This window comes from Stenella coeruleoalba (assembly GCF_951394435.1).
Source record: "Stenella coeruleoalba genome assembly, chromosome: 9".
NCBI classification, from domain to species: Eukaryota; Metazoa; Chordata; class Mammalia; order Artiodactyla; family Delphinidae; genus Stenella; species Stenella coeruleoalba.
In genome coordinates, this window is record NC_137155.1 from 46,342,452 (window position 1) to 46,362,027 (window position 19,576).

General features: G+C 40.2%; 1 protein-coding gene across 4 annotated transcripts in view; it reads right to left on the bottom strand.

Moving 5' to 3' along the window:
* Positions 1-19,576, bottom strand: part of DYNC1I1 (dynein cytoplasmic 1 intermediate chain 1) — a 340,153-nt gene that overhangs the window by 59,995 nt on the left and 260,582 nt on the right. For all 4 annotated transcript variants that reach the window (XM_079932590.1, XM_079932587.1, XM_079932589.1 and 1 more), the window contains one exon: positions 16,496-16,640. In XM_079932590.1, the coding sequence (XP_079788716.1) occupies positions 16,496-16,640 (145 nt within the window). The remainder of the gene's footprint in view (positions 1-16,495; positions 16,641-19,576) is intronic.

A 19,576-nucleotide genomic window follows, 5' to 3' on the forward strand; every position in this document is an offset into this window, starting at 1 on the left:
TTAGTCTTGATCTTCAAAATCATAGCTTCTTCTAAAAGTGTGTGAAGTGCTATTGTCTCTTTGGCAATCACATTACTTATGCAAAGTGAATTGATATGGACTTTGCTACAGGCATCAAGATTAGATTCATTTCACTCAGGGTGCTAATTCCAGCATCACATTCTCCCCTGGAATACAGATTTTCTTTGCTAATACTATCTTTGTGTTAGAAATATAAAGTCTTGGTCAGTAGAATGTACAAAATGCATGTCTGTGTTGCCAAATTTCCCTGTTGTTTGGTTTTCCTTTAAACCTTTTTTTTGGGGGGTATCCTTTATGAGCTACACGGTACTTATTTTTATGCACAAAGTATTATATCGAAGCCACTTTAAAAATCTGACTTAAGGATTCTTCCTTATGTTATTTAATTTGCAATCTGCTATGGTCTGAATGTATCCCCCCAAAATTCATATGTTGAAATCCTAATCCCCATACATGATGGTATTAGGAGGTGGGGCCTTTGGGAGGTGATTAGGTCGTGAGGGTGGAGCCCTTGTGAATGGGATTAGAGCCCTTTTAAAAGAGACCTCCACAGAGCTCCCCAGGCCCCTCCATCAGTGAGGACATTGTGCTGGCTATGAACCAGGAAGGGGACCTCACCAGAATGTGACCATGCTGGCCCTTAATCTTGGGCTTTCCAGCTTCCAAAACTGTGAGAAGTGAACTTTTGTTGTTTATAAGCCACCCAGTCTGTGATATTTTGTTATAGCAGCCTGAATCGACTAAGACACGATCTTCAGTGTGAGGGTACCACTGACTCGATTATCGAGAAAGCCTCCACCATAACCTTCTTCACCTTTGTTTAAATGATTAAAGAAGTCTAAGTTATCCAATGAGTTTAAAATAAAGATTAGCAAGGTAACCATTATTGTCAGAAGGAACTAAAAAATAATTACCCATCTTATTTCTTTCTCTGCTCTACACCTATCTGAAAATTCTCATTGTCAACAAGAATTTTAAAAAAGCAAAAACCAAAAGCCTTGATTTCCAGTATTTTCAAAACAATATTTATATTTTCACTTTGCTCTTTTTATTAATATAAAGAAGGTTATGTTCAGGCATAGTCTTGCAAAAGTGACTAGTAATTTTAGGAGGTGTTGCTACCGTTTCCTTTAAATTTTATGTGTGCTCAGATTATGAAGAGGAGAAAAGACCCTACCTAATGCTGTCAAGAGTATCAAGCGTAACCATTGTTCCCAGTACATCACCACAAAAGGTTATGATTAATTTGGGGTTTCAAATATATTTACAGTACAAAGCTCTGGGCAGAACACGTAAGGTACTAATTATATCATGAAACCTGGCTGGGAAGTGGGAATTGGTTTTCGCTCTCCTGCCTGAATCCTGAACTAGCTCTCTAGTCCCTAACACAACCTTGAAGAGAAAGGAGAGACCCCTGAAAATAACTGAACTGCCCCCTCACGCCCCCTCCCTGGCTCTGCAGGATAGAGAATCTGAAACAGAACTTCATATTGGTTTAGAGCACAGCTCTTCAAATTTTAGCAGCATCAGGATCTCGTAGAGGGTTAGTTACAACACAGATTACCAGGCCTCACTCCCAGAGTTTTTGATGCAAAGTTCTGGAGTGGGGCCCAGAGAGTTTGCATTTGTATTAAGTCCCAGCTAATGCTGATCAAGGGGCCACACTTTGAGAACCCTTGGTTTAGAATTGTAGACAAGTGGTAGATCTCCCACTCCTGAATTTGTCAACCTGCTATGGTAAGTTGGGGACAGGTTGGGGACAGTTATGAATGTCAGAGTCAGGAGGTTTTTGAAGACCTAAGAGATTCATCAACGACAATTTTCCACAATTCCTAGCATTCTTGTAAAACTGAAATTAGACATCACCTGTGAAATGCGATGACATCCTCTGGAGTCAGGGCCCTGTCTCATCTCTCACAAGACCTGATCTAAACCTCCCCGCTCTCCCTGCCACATCTTACTTCCCATCAGAGGTAAAAGTGTCTCTGACTTCACCGGAAAATAGGGACCTTCTGTCATTCTCTGCTTCCCCCTCCGCTACCATTACCTAAATCTATCCATAAACCTTTTTTCTCCAGTCTTTCCGGTGCCCTGCCTTTTCTCCACACCCCAACCCTGCATGGGCACCTGATATCACCGTTCTCGATTTTTCAAACCATCCACTGTTGATCTATACATTTCAATGGCTCCTTCTCTTCAGGCCACAAACATGCTCAAGTCTCTCAAAAAGAATAATAACCAAATCCTTCCTCCGCCCAGCCTTCCCTGCTGGCCACCACTGGATGTCCTTCAGTTCACAGCCTAATGGCTGGAAGAGCAGTCTGTATTTTCGATGTCTACTGTCTTCCCTCCTCACTCTGCTGCCACCTACAATCTGTCCTCAAGGATCCACTGAAATTGCTCACTGAGCTCCACACCACCTTCCTCTTGCCTTTTTTTTTCTTTTTTTTTTTCTTTTTTTTTTTTTTTGCGGTACGCAGGCCTCTAGCTGTTGTGGCCTCTCCCGTTGCGGAGCACAGGCCCCGGACGTGCAGGCTCAGTGGCCATGCTCAAGGGCCCAGCCGCTCCGCGGCATGTGGGATCCTCCCAGACCGGGGCACGAACCCACGTCCCCTGCATGGGCAGGCGGACTCTCAACCACTGCGCCACCAGGGAAGCCCCCTCTTGCCTTTTTGATCTGGGTACTCCTCCTCATGCTGCAGCATCATCAGCTCCAAGGTTACACCCTTGTCATCTTCCATCCACAGTCTATTCATAATTTTCTCCCTTGGAGTAAATGACTAACTATATGCTGATCACTGTCATAGCTGTAGTTTTAACTCCACTCTTGCCCCTGAGCTGCTGTTTTTGCAATTACCTTTGAGAAAGTTTCAGCTAATTTTCTACCCCAACTGAAGCCTGCTTCTCCTCCTCTATTTCCTGTCTCAGTCACTGGCGCCACCGTTCTTTCACTCAGATGCCAAAGGCAGAAACATCAGGATCGTCACTGACTCCCCTGTCAAGTCAGTTGGTCATTACGTGTGCTTGATTTTCTCTCTCAGACTCGTGTTCTCCTGCACAGGCTCACTGTTTCTGCCACTGCCAACATCATGGCTCTCACCGGGATGATCTAACTAGCCTTGTAACTGGATTTCCTATCTCTAGGCTTAGTATGCTGGTGTGGAAAAGGACATGTTAGGGGGTCACACAAACCTAGGTTCGAATCCCAGTTTCCCCACTTTCTCACTGAGCACAGCAGGCATGTTATTTAAGCTCTGCCTTTTTCCTCTATAAAATGGAATAATACTGTCTACTCATAACTTTACTGTGAGGACTTTGTGGACTAACGTATGTAACACTGTATGTAACATTTAGCACAATGCCTAGCACACACTATGACCTCAATAAATGTTGGTCCCTCCTCCCCGACCCCTCCGAATCACCTTCCATCGAAAACTCCCTAAAATTAGATTTTGATTCATTCATAAAGTGAGGTGTCACTGTTTATAAAATAAAAATAAATCTACACAATCAAGTAGACACTGATCTTCCCAGCCTCACTGCATGTCATTTCCTAACCGGATACCTGCTTTCAGCCGTTTAGGTGAGAACAGCTGCACATTTGTTGATCCAGCTCCCAGGAATGCAACCTGGTCCACGGTTTGCCAGGTAAACTACTCCAATGAAGCTTCTGCTTCAGTGGGAAGCCTTCCCTGTCTGTGGTTTAAAGATGAAACTTGGTGGGGGGAGGGCAATGTAATGTGTTTTAATGCCCTCTCCCTTCATGCTATCCTCACTAGAATGTGCAAAATTAGCATCCTGTTTGGAATTCATTTTTTTCATCTTTCCTCCTCTTTCTGGTGGTCTCTCTCATAGCATTTTCTAGAAATCTCTATTAGTACTTATTTCACCTGAACCAACCACTCACTGCTCCCCCTCTTTTCCAGATGTTTCCACCATGCCCTCCGTGTCTCATTCCGTAGTAAAGTCATGTGCCTGCATTCTCAGCCTTCTCACTGAAAACTCCCTTGACTGCCTGTCTCAAACCCATCACCTCCAGTGCCGTTTCCTCAGGTAGAAGCTGCTCATCACGGCGTATTCTATTTCACAACAGTGAGACAGACACTCAGCTTCTTACTTGCTCTCCAGGGCTGTTTCATGGCTCTTCAGCCCTCCAGGAAAAAGTCCTGCTTCTTTTAAGCTCAGGCCACTTGTCTGTACCACCTTTTACCTCTTTTGATCTCTCTTCCTAATTCACTGAAGACTTTAGCACCTGGGTCACCATCTTCTTCTCTATTCTTATTTTGCCATTATTATCCTGGCCCACTTCAAAGCACACAGCATACTAGAACCCTGACCTTTTATTTCCGTGACTACCTCATCTCCAGAGAACTACAACTTCACTGGACTTCAGCTACAGACATGACCACATCCTGGACCCTTTTTTTTTTTTTAATCACTTGGAATTATTTCAGTTGTGAAATGTTAAATCCAAACATCCCATTTTCTAACAATTTACTAATTCTAACAATTTCTAAAAATTTACTAATTCTCTTACCCAATTACTGTCTTCATAATGTTCTTTGATCTTATAGGGCCTTCCAACCCCCCTAATCCCTTTACTTTCTTTTTTTTTTTTAATTTATTTATTTTTGGTTGTGTTGGGTCTTTGTTGCTGTGCGTGGGCTTTCTCTAGCTGCGGCGAGCAGGGGCTACTGTTCGCTGCGGTGCGTGGGCTTCTCATTGCGGTGCCTTCTCTTGTTGCGGAGCACGGGCTCTAGGCACGTGGGCTTCAGTAGTTGTGGCGCACGGGCTTAGTTGCTCCGCGGCACGTGGGATCTTTCCAAACCAGGGCTTGAACCCATGTCTCCTGCATTGGCAGGCGGATTCTTAACCACTGCACCACCAGGGAAGTACTACTTTCTTTCTCTTTTCATTTCCTTCCTGCTCCAGCTTAGAATCCTTAGTCTAACATCAAACACTGTCTTGTCCACATCTCCAAATCCTATGTTCTGTTGTCCTTCCATCATATTATGGCAAAGCTCCAGCCCAGGGTACAACTAACTGTCCATCTCATCCCTGTCCATATTTGTGCTGCCAAGCTCTCTCAGAGGAAGTCAGCCCTGAAGACTGATGCCACTAAAACATCCTGGTCTCCAACCCAACTGGGTCCTCCACACTGCCCAAGTCCATCTTTGTTTCCCTCATCAGCCCTTTCTGTTCTCTTCTGTGACCAACTGAAACCTGCTCCCTTCAGCACCTCCCTTCTGCTCCCTTCAGCACTTCCCACTCAGCAGAACACTTCATCTCCTACCTTACTGAGAAAACAGAATCAATCGAGAGTTCTCTCTGCTTTCATCCACCAAACCTACACACCATGTATATTTGCCCCCATCCTTTCCTGTTCCTGTTACACCAGAAAAAGGTGTCACTGCTCAAATGTAAAACTCACCCCCTGCCTATGCTATGCATCCCATTCACTCCAACATTTTTGGGATCCTCTCTCTGCCTTATGCTTACAGGGTTTTTTCTACTCTTTTTCTTAACTGGCTCTTCCACAACAGCAATATCCTCAAGAGTCTCTACAGTCTTAAAAAAAAAAAAAAAAGGAAAGAATAGAAAGAAGAAGAAAAACCCTCTCTCCACTTTCCATCTTCCTCTCCCTGTAGCCAAGCTTCTGGATTTTTCTTCAGCACTTCCTGTTTTCCTCTCACTCCTTACCTCCTTAATCTGTGTTCCACTCTCAATGCACTCCAATGGGACTGTACTTGCCATGGGCACCAGTCGAGTTGCTAAATACAAGGGACATGTGACAGTCTCGATGCTACTTCTCTCAAGTATTTGTTACTGTTGATCACTCCCTCCTCTTTTGCCTTCTTAGTTTTATTATAGAAAATTTCAAACATATTTAGAAATAGAATATCCAACTTCAATATTTATCAATACATGGCTCATCCTATTCACCTACAACTACAAGCTCTCCCCTTCCCAAACGATTATTGTGAAGCAAATCCCTGACATCATGTAACGTCTTCTGTAAATATTTCTGTGTACCTCCTTCAAGGTCACACCACTTAAAATGATCACAATATCATTATGACACCTAAAATAATAATTCATCTTTATCAACAAATATTCAGTCAATATTCACATTTCCCTAAAAGCCTTCTAATTTTTTAATGGGCTGTTTGCTTGAATCAAGATCTTATACAGGATCCATATTGTGAGACTGGTTGAAATGTCTCAAGGTTTGTTTTGTTCTATTTTGTTTTGGCATATAGCTTCCACCTCTATTTCTTTCTTTTCCCTTGAAAAAAATTTTTTGGTTTTGTTGCTGAAATGAGATCAGCTGTCTTACAGATTTCCCCAGTCTGGAGTTGGCTGATTGCATCCCTGTGGTATTATTTAACATTTTGCATCTGTATCTCCTATTGCCTCTAAATTCAGAGATCTGGTAGATTGATAAGATTCAGATTTGATCTGGGGGACAAGCCTACTTCAAAAGTGGTATTGTATACTTCCATAATTATGAAGGTGGTTTCTATTTTTAAGACGTTATCAGCAATAACCATTGCTTAGATCATTAGTGGTTGCAAAATGATAATATTCAAATCCTATCATTTCTTCTTCCCATAATAGCTGGAATATGTCTATAAAGAAAAACTACTCCCATCAACTACTTAGTAACCCTGCAATACAAATCACAGAAAAGACAGAACAAATCTTTGACTCTTTCAGAATGACTGATTCTTTCCTTTAGTTATTAGTGCTTTGTTTTGTTTTTTAAAATAAATTATTTATTTTTGGCTGCATTGGGTCTTCGTTGTTGGGTCTTTGTTGCTGCACGCAGGCTTTCTCTACTTGCAGTGAGCAGGGGCTACTCTTTGTTGTGGTGCGTGGGCTTCTCATTGCAGTGGCTTCTTTTGTTGCAGAGCTCGGGCTCTCGGCACGCAGACTCAGTAGTTGTGGCTCACAGGCTCTAGAGCGCAGCCTCAGTAGTTGTGGTGCATGGGCTTAGTTGCTCCACGGCAAGTGGGATCTTCCCGGACCAGGGCTTGAACCCCATGTTCCCTGCATTTGCAGGCGGATTCTCAACCACTGCACCACCAGGGAAGTCCCTAGTTATTAGTTTTTAAAATAATCAGTTGGTCTCCCTGATATTCTCCAAAGATGACCAATGAGGTTTTATTTTTCTTTTTTCAGTATCATTATGAACTCAATCTATTACTTATAGACAGTAAAAGCTTATTCAGCTTGGCTTCCAAACTCTTTGACAAGAAATTCATAGCGTTTGCTAGCTTCCTTGTTTTCTATCATGATGAAATATTCCAAGCTCATTTTCTACATTTCCTGCTCCAGATCTAGAATCAGTAATTTCTTCCAGGATCTCTGGTTTCTTTTAGTGGAACTGGTATTTAGAAAGCACAATCTGGACCCCAGAAGAGTAAATGCCATTGGATTGGTCATTTGTTTCTAAACCTTTTTGGTAGATAGAGCTGTGAATATGTATTCTTTTGGATTTAGAGGTAACACACACCATGAGTTCTTACTGATAGGTCCAACTCCAATTTAGGATTATGACAGAGTTTTTACCTGACTTTGTGTATTTGCATCTCCTTTCAACCCTGCTGTTAATATGAATTCTCAATGACATCAACTCTCACAAACATCGATATCAAGATACAAATGCAACAGTATAAGAGACAGTAACAATATGACCGTCAGCAATATGAGTACTAGAAGTAGTTAAAGATTTTTGAGGGGAGTCCTGTTTATCCCTAAAATATATCTCGTTTGGAATGTAGAGTCAAAAATGCAGGGTTTTGAAGTCATTTAGAATTGTCCCACACTGTAAGGTTCTGCATCCAATCTGAGCCACACCTAAGCTGATTTCATGTTACTTCAATGAAAAAGAACCAATTGTAAAACTTATTTTGCTTTATAACTATGTAAAATATTTACATAGTTCTCAAACCAAACTGCCAAGGTATATTCAAAGAAGTATGGCTGTTCATTTCAGCCTCCAGTCTCTAAGTAATCATTTGTGTGTGTGTGTGGTTCATCTTTCCAACTTTTAAAAATGTATATGTAGATATTTAATTTAGGGAAGGAGGCAAGATAGCAGAATAGAAGGACTTGAGCTCAACTCCTCTCACGAAAACACCCAAATCACAGTTGACTGAACAGCCATCAACAAAAAAGACTTGAACCTACCAACAAAGATATTCTACACATAAAGCCAAGGAAGAAGCCACAGTGAAATACTAGGAGGGGTGCTTTCACAGTATAATCAAATCTCATACCTGCCAGGTGGGCAATCCACAAACTGGAAAATAATTATACGGCAGAGGTTCTCCCACAGGAGTGAGAGTTCTGAGCCCCATGTCAGGCTCCCCAGCCTGGGGGTCTGGCATCGGGAGGAGGAGCCCCCAGAGCATTTGGCTTTGAAGGCCAGCAGGGCTTGAGTGCAGGAGCTCCACAGGACTGGGGGAAACAGACACTCCACTCTTGGAAGGCACACACAAGGTTTCATGTGCACTGGGACCCAGGACAAAGTAGTGCCTTCATAAGAGCCTGGGCCAGACCTACCTGTGGGTCTTAGAGGGTCTACTGGGGAGGTGGGGATCAGCTGTGGCTCACTGGGGGGGCAATGACACTGGTGGCAGAGGCCCCAGGGAAAATTCATCTGCATGAGCTCTCTCGGGGGTCACCATTTTGGCACCATGACCTGTCCCCACCCAGCAGCCTGCAGGCTCCAGTGTAGGGATGCCTCAGGCTAAACAACCAACAGGGTGAATACACAGCTCCATCCATCAGCAGACAGGCTGCCTAAAGTTGTCCTGAGCCAAAAGCCACCTATAAACACACCCCTTGACATGGCCCTGCCCCTGTCACCAGAGTGACAAGACCCAGCTCCACCTACCAGTGAGTAGGCACCAGGCCTTCCCACCAGGAAGCCTGCACAAGCCCCTGGACCAATCTCACCCACCAGGGGGCAGACACCAGAAGCAAGAAGAACTAAAGCCCTGCAGCCTGAGGAACAGAGACCACAAACACAAAAAGTTAGGCACAATGAGACGGCAGAGAAATATGTTCCAGATGAATGAACAAGATAAAGAACAACTAAATGAAGTGGAGATAGGCAACTACCTGAAAAAGAATTCGGAGTAATGATAGTAAAGATGATCCAAGATCTTGGAAAAAGAATGGAGGCACAGGCTGAGAGAATACAAGAAATGTTTAATAAAGAGCTGGAAGCTTTAAAGAACAAACAGATAACCAAAATGAAAAATAACCAAATAACCAAATAACCAAATATGAAAAATATTTGGTTATAACCAAATAACCAAAATGACCATAATAACCAAAATGAAAAATACACTAGAAGGAATCAATAGCAGAATAAATGAGGCAGAAGAACGAATAAGTGAGCTGGAAGACAGATCGGTGGAAATCACTGCTGCAAAACAGAATAAAGAAAAAAGACTTAAAAGAAATGAGGAAAGTCTAAGAGACCTCTGGGGCAACATTAGATGCACCAATATTTGCATCATAGGGGGCCCGAAAGGAGAGGAGAGAAAAGACCTGAGAAAATATTTGGAGAGATAATAGCTGAAAACTTCCCTAACATGGAAAAGGAAACAGTCACCCAAGTCCAAAAAGTGCAGAGAGTCCCAGACAGGATAAACGCAAGGAGGAACACACTGAGACAAACAGTAATCAAACTGACAGAAATTAAAGACAAAGAAAAAATATTAAAAGCAACAAGGGAAAATAACATACGAGGGACCTCCCATAAGGTTATTAGCTGATTCAGCAGAAACTCTGCAGGCCAGAAGGGAGTGGCACAATATATTTAAAGTGATGAAAGGGAGCTTCCCTGGTGGTGCAGTGGTTAAGAATTTGCCTGCTAATGCACGGGACATGGGTTTGAGCCCTCGTCCGGGAAGATCCCACATGCCGCGGAGCAACTAAGCCCGTGCGCCACAACTACTGAGCCTGCATGCCACAACTACTGAAGCCTTCTTGCCTAGAGCCCGGCTCCGCAACAGGAGAAACCACTGCAATGAGAAGCCTGCGCACCACAACGAAGGGTAGCCCCCGCTCGCTGCAACTAGAGAAAGCCTGCGTGCAGCAACGACGACCCAATGCAGCCAAAAATAAATGAATTAAAAAAAATAAAGTGATGAAAGAGAAAAACCTACAAGCAAGAATACTCTACCCATCAAAGCTCTCACTCAGATTTAACAGAGAAATCAACAGCTTCACAGACAAGCAAAAGCTAACAGAATTCAGCACAACCAGACCAGCTTTGGAACAGATGCTAAAAGAACTTCTCTAGGCAGAAAAGAAAAGGCCATAACTAGAAACAAGAAAATTATGAACAGGAAAGCTCACCGGTAAGGGCAAATATACAGTAAAAGTAGGAAATCATCCACAAACAAATATGATATCAAAACCAGCAATCATGAGAAGAGAAAACAAATGTGGGATATTGGAAATGCATTTGAAATTAAGAGACCAGCTACTTAAAACAAACTTGTATATACACAGACTGCTATATCAAAACCTCATGGTAACCACAAACCAAAAATCTACAATAGATACACACACACGAAAAAAGAAAAAGCAATCCAAACACAACAATAGTCATCAAATCACAAAAGAGAACAAAAGAGGAAGGGAAGAAAAAAGACCTACAAAAACAAATTCAAAACAATTAACAAAATGGCAATAAGAACATACATATCGATAATTACCTTAAACATAAACGAATAAGTGCTCCAACCAAAATACAAAGACTGGCTGAATGGATACAAAAACAAGACCCATATATATGCTGTCTATAAGAGACTCACTTCAGATCTAGGGACACATAGAGAGTGAAAGTGAGGAGACGGAAAAAGGTATTTCATGCAAATGAAAATCAAAAGAAAGCTAGAGTAGCAATACTCATATTAGACAAAATAGACTTTAAAATAAAGACTGTTACAAGAGACAAAGAAGGACACTACATAATGATCGAGTGATCAATCCAAGAAGAAGATATAACAATTGTAAATTGTAAATACATATGCACCCAACATAAGACCACCTCAATATATAAGCCAAATGCTAACAGCCATAAAGGGAAAATCGAGAGTAAGACAATAATACTGGGGGACTTTAACTCCCCACTTACATCAATGGACAGATCATCCAGACACAAAATCAATAAGGAAACACAGGCCTCAAATGACGCATTAGACCAGATGGACTTGATATTTATAGAGCATTCCATGCAAAAGCAGAATACACATTCTTCCAAGTGCACGTGGAATATTCTCTAGGATAGATCAAATGCTGGGCCATAAAGAAAGCCTTGATAAATTTAAGAAAACTGAAATCATATCAAGCATCTTTTCTGACTGCAATGCTATGAGATTAGAAATCAACTACAAGAAAAAAAACTGTGAAAACCATAAACACGTGTAGGCTAAACAATATGCTACTAAACAACCAATGGATCACTGAAGAAATCAAAGAGGAAAATTTTAAAAATACCTAGAGACAAATGACAATGAAAACACAACAATCCAAAACTTATGGGATGTGGCAAAAGCAATTCTCAAAAGGGAAGTTTATAGCAATACAATCTTACCTCAGGAAACAAGAAAAATCCCAAATAAACAATCTAAACTTACACCTAAAGCAACTAGAAAAAGAAGAATAAGCAAAACCCAAAGTTAGAAGAAGGAAAGAAATCATAAACATCAGAGCAGAAACAAATTAAATAGAGACAAAGAAAACAACAGAAAAGATCAGTGAAACTAAAAGCTGGTTCTTTGAAGAGATAAACAAAATTGACAAACCTTTAGCCAGAATCATCAAGAAAAAAAGAGGGCTCAAATCAATAACATTAGAAATGAAAAAGGAGAAGTTACAGCTGACATCACAGAAATACAAAGGACCATAAAAGACTACTACAAGCAACTATATGCCAATAAAATGTACAACCTAGAAGAAATGGGCAAATTCTTAGAAAGATACAATCTCCCAAACTGAACCAAGAATAGAAAGTATGAATAGACCAATCACAAGCACTGAAATTGAAACTGTGATTAAAAAACTCCCAACAACCAAAACTCCAGGACCAGATGGCTTCACAGGTGAATTCTATCAAACATTTAGAGAAGAGTTAACACCTATACTTCTGAAACTATTCCCAAATATTGCAGGGGAAGGAACACTCCCAAACTCATTCTATGAGGTATCACCCTGATACCAAAACCAGACAAAGATATCACAAAAAAAGAGACTTATATGCCAATATCACTAATGAACATAGACGCAAAAATCCTCAACAAAATATTACTAGCAAACCAAATCCAACAATACAGTAAAAGGATCATACACCATAATCAAGTGGGATTTATCCCAGGGGTGCAAGGATTTTTCAATATCTGCAAATCAATCAGTGTGATGCACCACATTAACAAACTGAAGAATAAAAACCATATGATCATCTCAATAGAAGCAGAAAATGGTTTTGACAAAATTCAGCACCCATTTACGATAAAAAGTCTCCAGAAAGTGGGCATAGAGGGAACCTACCTCAACATAATAAAGGCCATATATGACAAAACCCACAGGTAACATCATACTCAATGGTGAAAAGCTGAAAGCATTTCCTCTAAGATCAGGAACAAGACAAGAATGTTCACTCTTACCACTTTTATTCAACATAGCTTTGGAAGTCCTCTAATCACAGCAATCAGAGAAGAAAAAGTAATAAAAGAAATCCAAGTTTGAAAAGAAGTAAAACTGTCACCATTTGCAGATGACATGATACTATATACAGAAAATCCTAAAGATGCTACCAGAGAACTACTAGAGCTCACAAACAAACTTGGTAAAGTTGCAGGATACAAAATTAATACACGGAAATCTCTTGCATTTCTATACACTAACAACAAAAGATCAGAAAGAGAAATTAAGGAAACAATCCCATTTACCACTGCATCAAAAAGAATAAAATACCTAGGAATAAACCTACCTAAGGAGGCAAAAGACCTGTACTTTGAAAACTATAAGACGCTGATGAAAGAAACTGAAGACGATACAAACAGATGAAAAGTTATACCAAGTTCTTGGATGGGAAGACTCAATATTGTCAAAATGACAATACTATCCAAGGCAATCTATAGATTCAATGCAATCCCTATTAAATTACCAATGGCATTTTTCATAGAACTAGAACAAAACTTTTTAAATTTGTACGGAAACCCATGAGACCCTGAATAGGCAAAGCAATCCTGAGAAAGAAAAACGGAGCTGGAGGAATCAGGCTCTCTGACTTCAGATTATACTACAAAGCTACAGCCATCAAAGCAGTATGGTACTGGCACAAAAACAGATATACAGATAAGTGGAACAGGATAGAAAGCCTAGAAATAAACCCATGCACCTATGGTCAATTAATCTATGACAAAGGAGGCAAGAAAATACAATGGAGAAAAGACAGTCTCTTCAGTAAGTGGTGCTGGGAAAACTGGACAGCTACGTGCAAAAGAATGAAATTAGCACACTCCCTAATACTGTACACAAAAATAAACACAAAATGGATTAAAGACCTAAATGTAAGATTGGACACTATAAAACTCTTAGAGGAAAACACAGGCAGAACACTCTGACATAAATCTCAGCAATATCTTTCTGGATCCACCTCCTAGAGTAATGAAAATAAAAACAAAAATAAACAAATGGGACCTAATGAAACTTAAAAGCTTTTGCATAGCAAAGGAAACCATAAACAAAACAAAAAGATAACCCACAGAATGGGAGAAAGTATTTGCAAACGAAGTGACCAACAAGGGATTAATCTCCAAAATATACAAATAGCTCATGCAGCTCAATATCAAAAAAAAAAAACCAATCAACGCAATCAAGAAGTGGGCAGAAGGTCAAAATAGACATTTCTCCAAAGAAGACATACAGATGCCCAAAAACCACATGAAAAGATGCTCAACTTTGCTAATTATCAGAGAAATGCAAATCAAAACTACAATGAGGTATCACCTCACACCGGTCAGAATGGCCATCATCGAAGTCTACAGACAATAAATGCTGGTGAGGATGTGGAGAAAAGGGAACCCTCCTACACTGTTGGTGGGAATATAAACTGGTACAACCATTATGGAGTACAGTATGGAGGCTCCTTAAAGAACAAAAACTAGAATTACCATATGATCTAGCAATCCCACTCATGGGCATATATCCAGAAAAAACCATAATTCGAATAGAAACATGCACCCCAATGTTCACTGCAGCACTATTTACAGCAGCGAAGACATGGAGGCAGTCTAAATGTCCATCAACAGAAGAATGGATAAAGAAGATGTGGTACATATATATACAATGGAATATCAGCCACAAAAAAGAGTGAAATAATGCCGTTTGCAGCAACATAGGTGGACCTAGAGATTATTATACTAAGTGAAGTCAGAGAAATACAAATATCATATGATATCACTTATGTGGAATCTAAAAAAATGATACAAATGAACTTATTTACAAAACAGAAACAGACTCACAGAGTTCAAAAACAAATTTATGGTTACCAAAGGGGAAAGGTCGGGGGAGGGATAAATCAGGAGATTGGGATTAATGTGTACACACTACTTTATATAAAATAATCAACAAGGACCTACTGTATAGCCCAGCTCAATATTCTGTAATAACCCATATGGGAGAAGAATCTGAAAATGAACTGAATCACTTTGCTGTATACCTGAAACTAACAAAACATTGTAAATCAACTATAAAATAAAAATTAAATTTAAAAAATATATAAGTAAATATTAAATGGTGACAACATACTATTTACGTTTCTCATTTAAAAATATAGTGACCTCTATATTCTAGAGATCACTTCATAATAAGCATATGGACATCTTCATTTCTTTTCTGCATCTGAATAGTACTCCTTCATGTGGATGTATCATACTTTTGATTTGTCCAGTGTCCTATTGATGGACTTTTGGGGTTTTTCCAATGTTTTGCTATTCAAGGTAGTCTTTGAACAAATATCCCTCTGCATAAGTCTTTTTCTTATTTATTGCTAGTACATCTTTGGCATAGAATCCTAGAAGCGGGAATTGCTGTCAATGAGCAAATATGCATTCATCATTTTTAGATATTGCCAAATTCCCCTCCATTAGCGTTGTATCATTTGCATTTCCAATGACAATGTATTAGAATGGTTGTTTTCTTTTGGTCTCCTCACAGAGTATGTTATCTTTTGGATTTGTGTCAGTCTCATAGTTGAGGTTTCTCAGCTTGGTTCGAGTGTGAATTTCTAAGTGTGGTTGTTTTTCATACAGTTAACAGCCAATTCTGTCATCTTGACACAGTCCTCTCCATTAATACCCAGGAAGCCCTATACGCAAACAATTCTAATTTTTTCCTATTTCTTGGGTTGTTACTTTTTAATCTTTTTTTTCTACCTCCATTTCTCCTGTTTATTTCCTAAATATTTCTCTTTCTCTGCATTGGGTTTTAGCATTTCTTTTAAAGTCCACTCCTTGGACTTAATAAACGTTCTGATTGCAACTAGGTCCGTATGAGCAGCCCAAAGCGCTCCCTCTGCTTCTGTCCCAATTATCAAACTGCGTAGTGAAGGCTGTGAATTGTGCCTCCCAGACACCTTAAATACGACCCGTACATCACTCCTCAGCAACATGCACCTCCTTGGGTGTTCTCCACCGCAATGAATGCCACTACAGATCTCCAGTTGCCCCAGTCTTAAACCTGGGTTTCTTCCTGCTGACTCCCTCTCTCACCTTCCTTGTATCAAATCAGTCACCAGTTTCTGTGGCTTTTACCTCATAAATGATTCTCAAATCCATCTACGTCTCTCCATTCCAAACTACTGATCTAAGCCACTGTCATTTCTTCCCTGGACTCCTGCACCTTCCTTCCAGGTGGCTTTTGCTAGTTTTTCTTGCTCCCAAACATGGTCAGAATTACTTGTGAAAGCACAAATAGGATGGTGCCATTTACTAAAACTCAAAAATAACCCAAAACCAAGAAACCCAAGTCCCAAGTCCTGTATTTCCATAGGTACAGATGTATGTGAGTAAGTACTGCAATGCTCTGGACACTCAACACTAAACTGATAGCAGAGGGTACCTGGGATGGAAGGCAATGAAGGCGATGTCAGGGGCAGGCTTAGTATTGGTGAAGGAGGACTTGTTTTATCATTATTTGCATTGTTTGAATTTTTACAATTAGAGTGTTCTCCAGTATTACTTATATATGTTAAAATAGATAAAACGGACTGAGAAAGTGAGGCTTAACTAGCTCTGAGGCAGGTCGGATTCACCAGAAGGTTGTACAAATTCCTAATGCCAGGTCTCCTGGAAGAGACTAAAGGTTCCCTACAACTACTCCCAAGAGACAAAATTGTCCTCTTCCCCTATGTATTTCCTGGGAATGTAAATCAAGGTTTTCTTACCTTTGTGGTCCACAGTTTGACGGTCCAGTCGAACGACGACGTGACAAACAGGTGTGAAAAGTCGATTGGGCCCACTGCCATGTGGCAGTTAATTCCTGTCACTGGCCCTTGGTGGCCTTCGAAGACTTCCCCAATACCTGCTTTGCTGCACAAAGACCACACAAGAGCAGAGTTTCAGTGACCTTCGCAAAGCACTGATTACTTTACAAAAACCAGGCTTGTTTCTGCGTGATTACTTCTCCATGATTTAGCACAGCCATAAACCATCAGACATGAAACCACTTTCGGTTACCCTGAGAGAAATAAATGCTAAACTACTCTTAGTGACTAAAAAGACAATATGGGGTGATACCATCTTTTTAATCTTCAGAAGTTAATATCAAATTTTTATCATTTAACCCTTTTTCAGGAGTGCCTCAAAGCCCATCACTGTGGTTGCAGCTGCTTTGTTGCAAAACACATACAGCCGGTCCTCTATGACCGCACACACGGAGCCCGCGATATGGAAGTCTGACTGTATTGTGCCGTTTTATAGAAGGGACTTGAGCATCCTCGGATTTTGGTACCTGCAAGGGCTTCTGGAACCAATTCCTCGTGGATTCGGATGCCAGGGGACGACTGTACACTCAGATCTCAAAGCTTTCATATTTATAATAAGATGATTCTACTCTCGTGGTGACTTTGACACAACTCCCATTTTAACTCCTTTCAGGGAGCCTATTGGCTATAAAACTCCATATATCCTTGAATACATGCATTTACCCTTTTGAGAAAAAGTTCTTAAACTAAGCTGACATACCTGAAAATGTAAAACTTTGTGGAAACCCTTGTCACCACAAAATAATAGGCAAAATAACTTAAATGTCATATGGAGAAAATGTTTTCACTGAAAGCAGAAGAGTAATTTACAAATCCGCTAAATGTAAATTCCGTAAGGGCTGGTGGCCTTGTTTAGCATGCAGTAAGTGCTCAATAAACATTTGTTGAACAAAACAGCAAAGAAAGAGGCAAACTTACGCCTTTTTCCCCAACAGGAGCACATTTGAGAAATGGCGATACAGTTTGAAAGTTATCCACAGACATATGTCGTTTATTTAACTAAGCTGGGATTGTTCCCAGCCCCTATTATCCCACAATAGTCTGCACACAATCACACCCAATTAGAAAATATACCAAAATGCTGTATTTTAAAAATTCACGTGCACAAGGTTATAAATATGACAAATACAGAGGGATTGTGGAATCCATATATTATGTCACAGAGAGTGAGAATGCATTAAGTTATTAAAGAATGTAGGCTTCTGGAGCACCAGTAAACGTCAGTGTGCTAAGGAAAATTTGAAATCATGAGCCAAGTGCTGCAGCATGTGTTCCATGTAACAGGCACTCAAAAATTATGCCTGGTCAAACTGCTAACAGCAGTTCCACACGTGATCATTTACATTTGTCCTAGAGAACATGAGGAACTGATCTTTGAAGTGGCCCCTGGTGAGACTCCATTTGCTCTTAACAGCATCCTGAAAGGGTTTATAGGGTGCAAAATAAAGAACTTATTTAATTTATGGAAGTGGATTTGCACCTTTTCCATGTTAGGTGAAACACAGAAATTTCGCACCTCTCCCCTGTAGCCCTAGGTAACCCACTTAAGATCACTATGAAGCCCAATGCCTACGACTTTACAACTCTACTGAGATCTGTATTTTATATTTCAGATAGATGGACCAATGTGAAAAGCAAAATCAAGCTCACTGTAAAATGATTTGTGGTTTGTACCTTAGGTACCCTTCCTTTGAACCACAGTGCATCTTCTGATTGTGTTCGAAAAGGACAATAGCCACAGAACAAAAATATTCACGATGTAAATGGTTATTCACATTAGAGAAAATTTTTTAAAATCTGAAAGTTATCAATGAACATGTTCTATAGCCCTCACAGATAATTAAAGCCTTGGGTTAAGTCAACTGAACCTGTGCCCTGTCAATTCTAAAAAGTATGTAGATAAACCTGTGAGTCTGTCTGGCCCACTGTTGCTCTCTGTGCCTCTCTCATGCCACTTACGACATTCTACCCGTCTTGCAGATGTTTGTGTGCTTACCTTTCCCACCATCATCAGTTTCTTGAAGATAGGAACAGGTTTAAATGATGTCTGCATGCCTGGCAACATCTAGCAATGCACTTTGCTGAGAGCAGTTGTGCAGTGAACGTTTCCATGAATGAACAACTCTATCAGATCTTTCTATGCTTTCATAAAACTGATGTGTGGTTTTAGCCAATACTTATGAAGTAGGACTATTGGGCATGGAATTATGAGGCACATCTTTCTAGTCATCTTTTACTCATGTGAGCAGGGAAAATACTGCTTGTTTCTGTGGAGAGCACAGTAGGAACTTCACAGCCTGTACTGTGTGAATGGAAAAATATAGCTGAGCCACGGATGCCTGTTATTTCTACAAATCACAAATACACTGGAGTATGAACCTCGAACAATTTCTGGTTCCTCGTTCAATCTAAATAGCCTGTGGTGAGTGCAAGAGATGAAAAATCAATTGAATTAGAACTACTAAAGTGAAAGAGAAATAACACACCAAGGTGAACGCAGTGAACCTTTCAAAAGCTGTGAGTCCATTCATTAAGTCTTGCATGTAATTTTATAACCCAGTCTAAATTATCGAGTTCCACTTTTTCCTGAGATTTTTCCAGGAGCATCTGCCAATCTCTCAACCAAGACAGGATTCTTATCACCTGGAATCTTCATTCTGCCTTATGTATCTCATACTATTTCAGCCTCTGATTGAAAGGAAGGGCCCTAAGGCACTTCTCTATATTATTTGGTTGTTGTCATTCTTTATTCCCCATATAAATTTTTAACTCCTCACTTACTATGTGCCACACACCAGGCAGGAAACCAATGACGAAATGGAAATAGTTTAGTAAGAGAAAAATGGCAGATGACTGAATAGTTGAAATAAAATGGGATGAATGCTAATGTAGAAGTGATACGAAAATATATAAAACAACAAACCTATCTGACAGCTTGTAGTCCTATCCCATTTATTCCACTTTAATTTTCTCCATAGTACT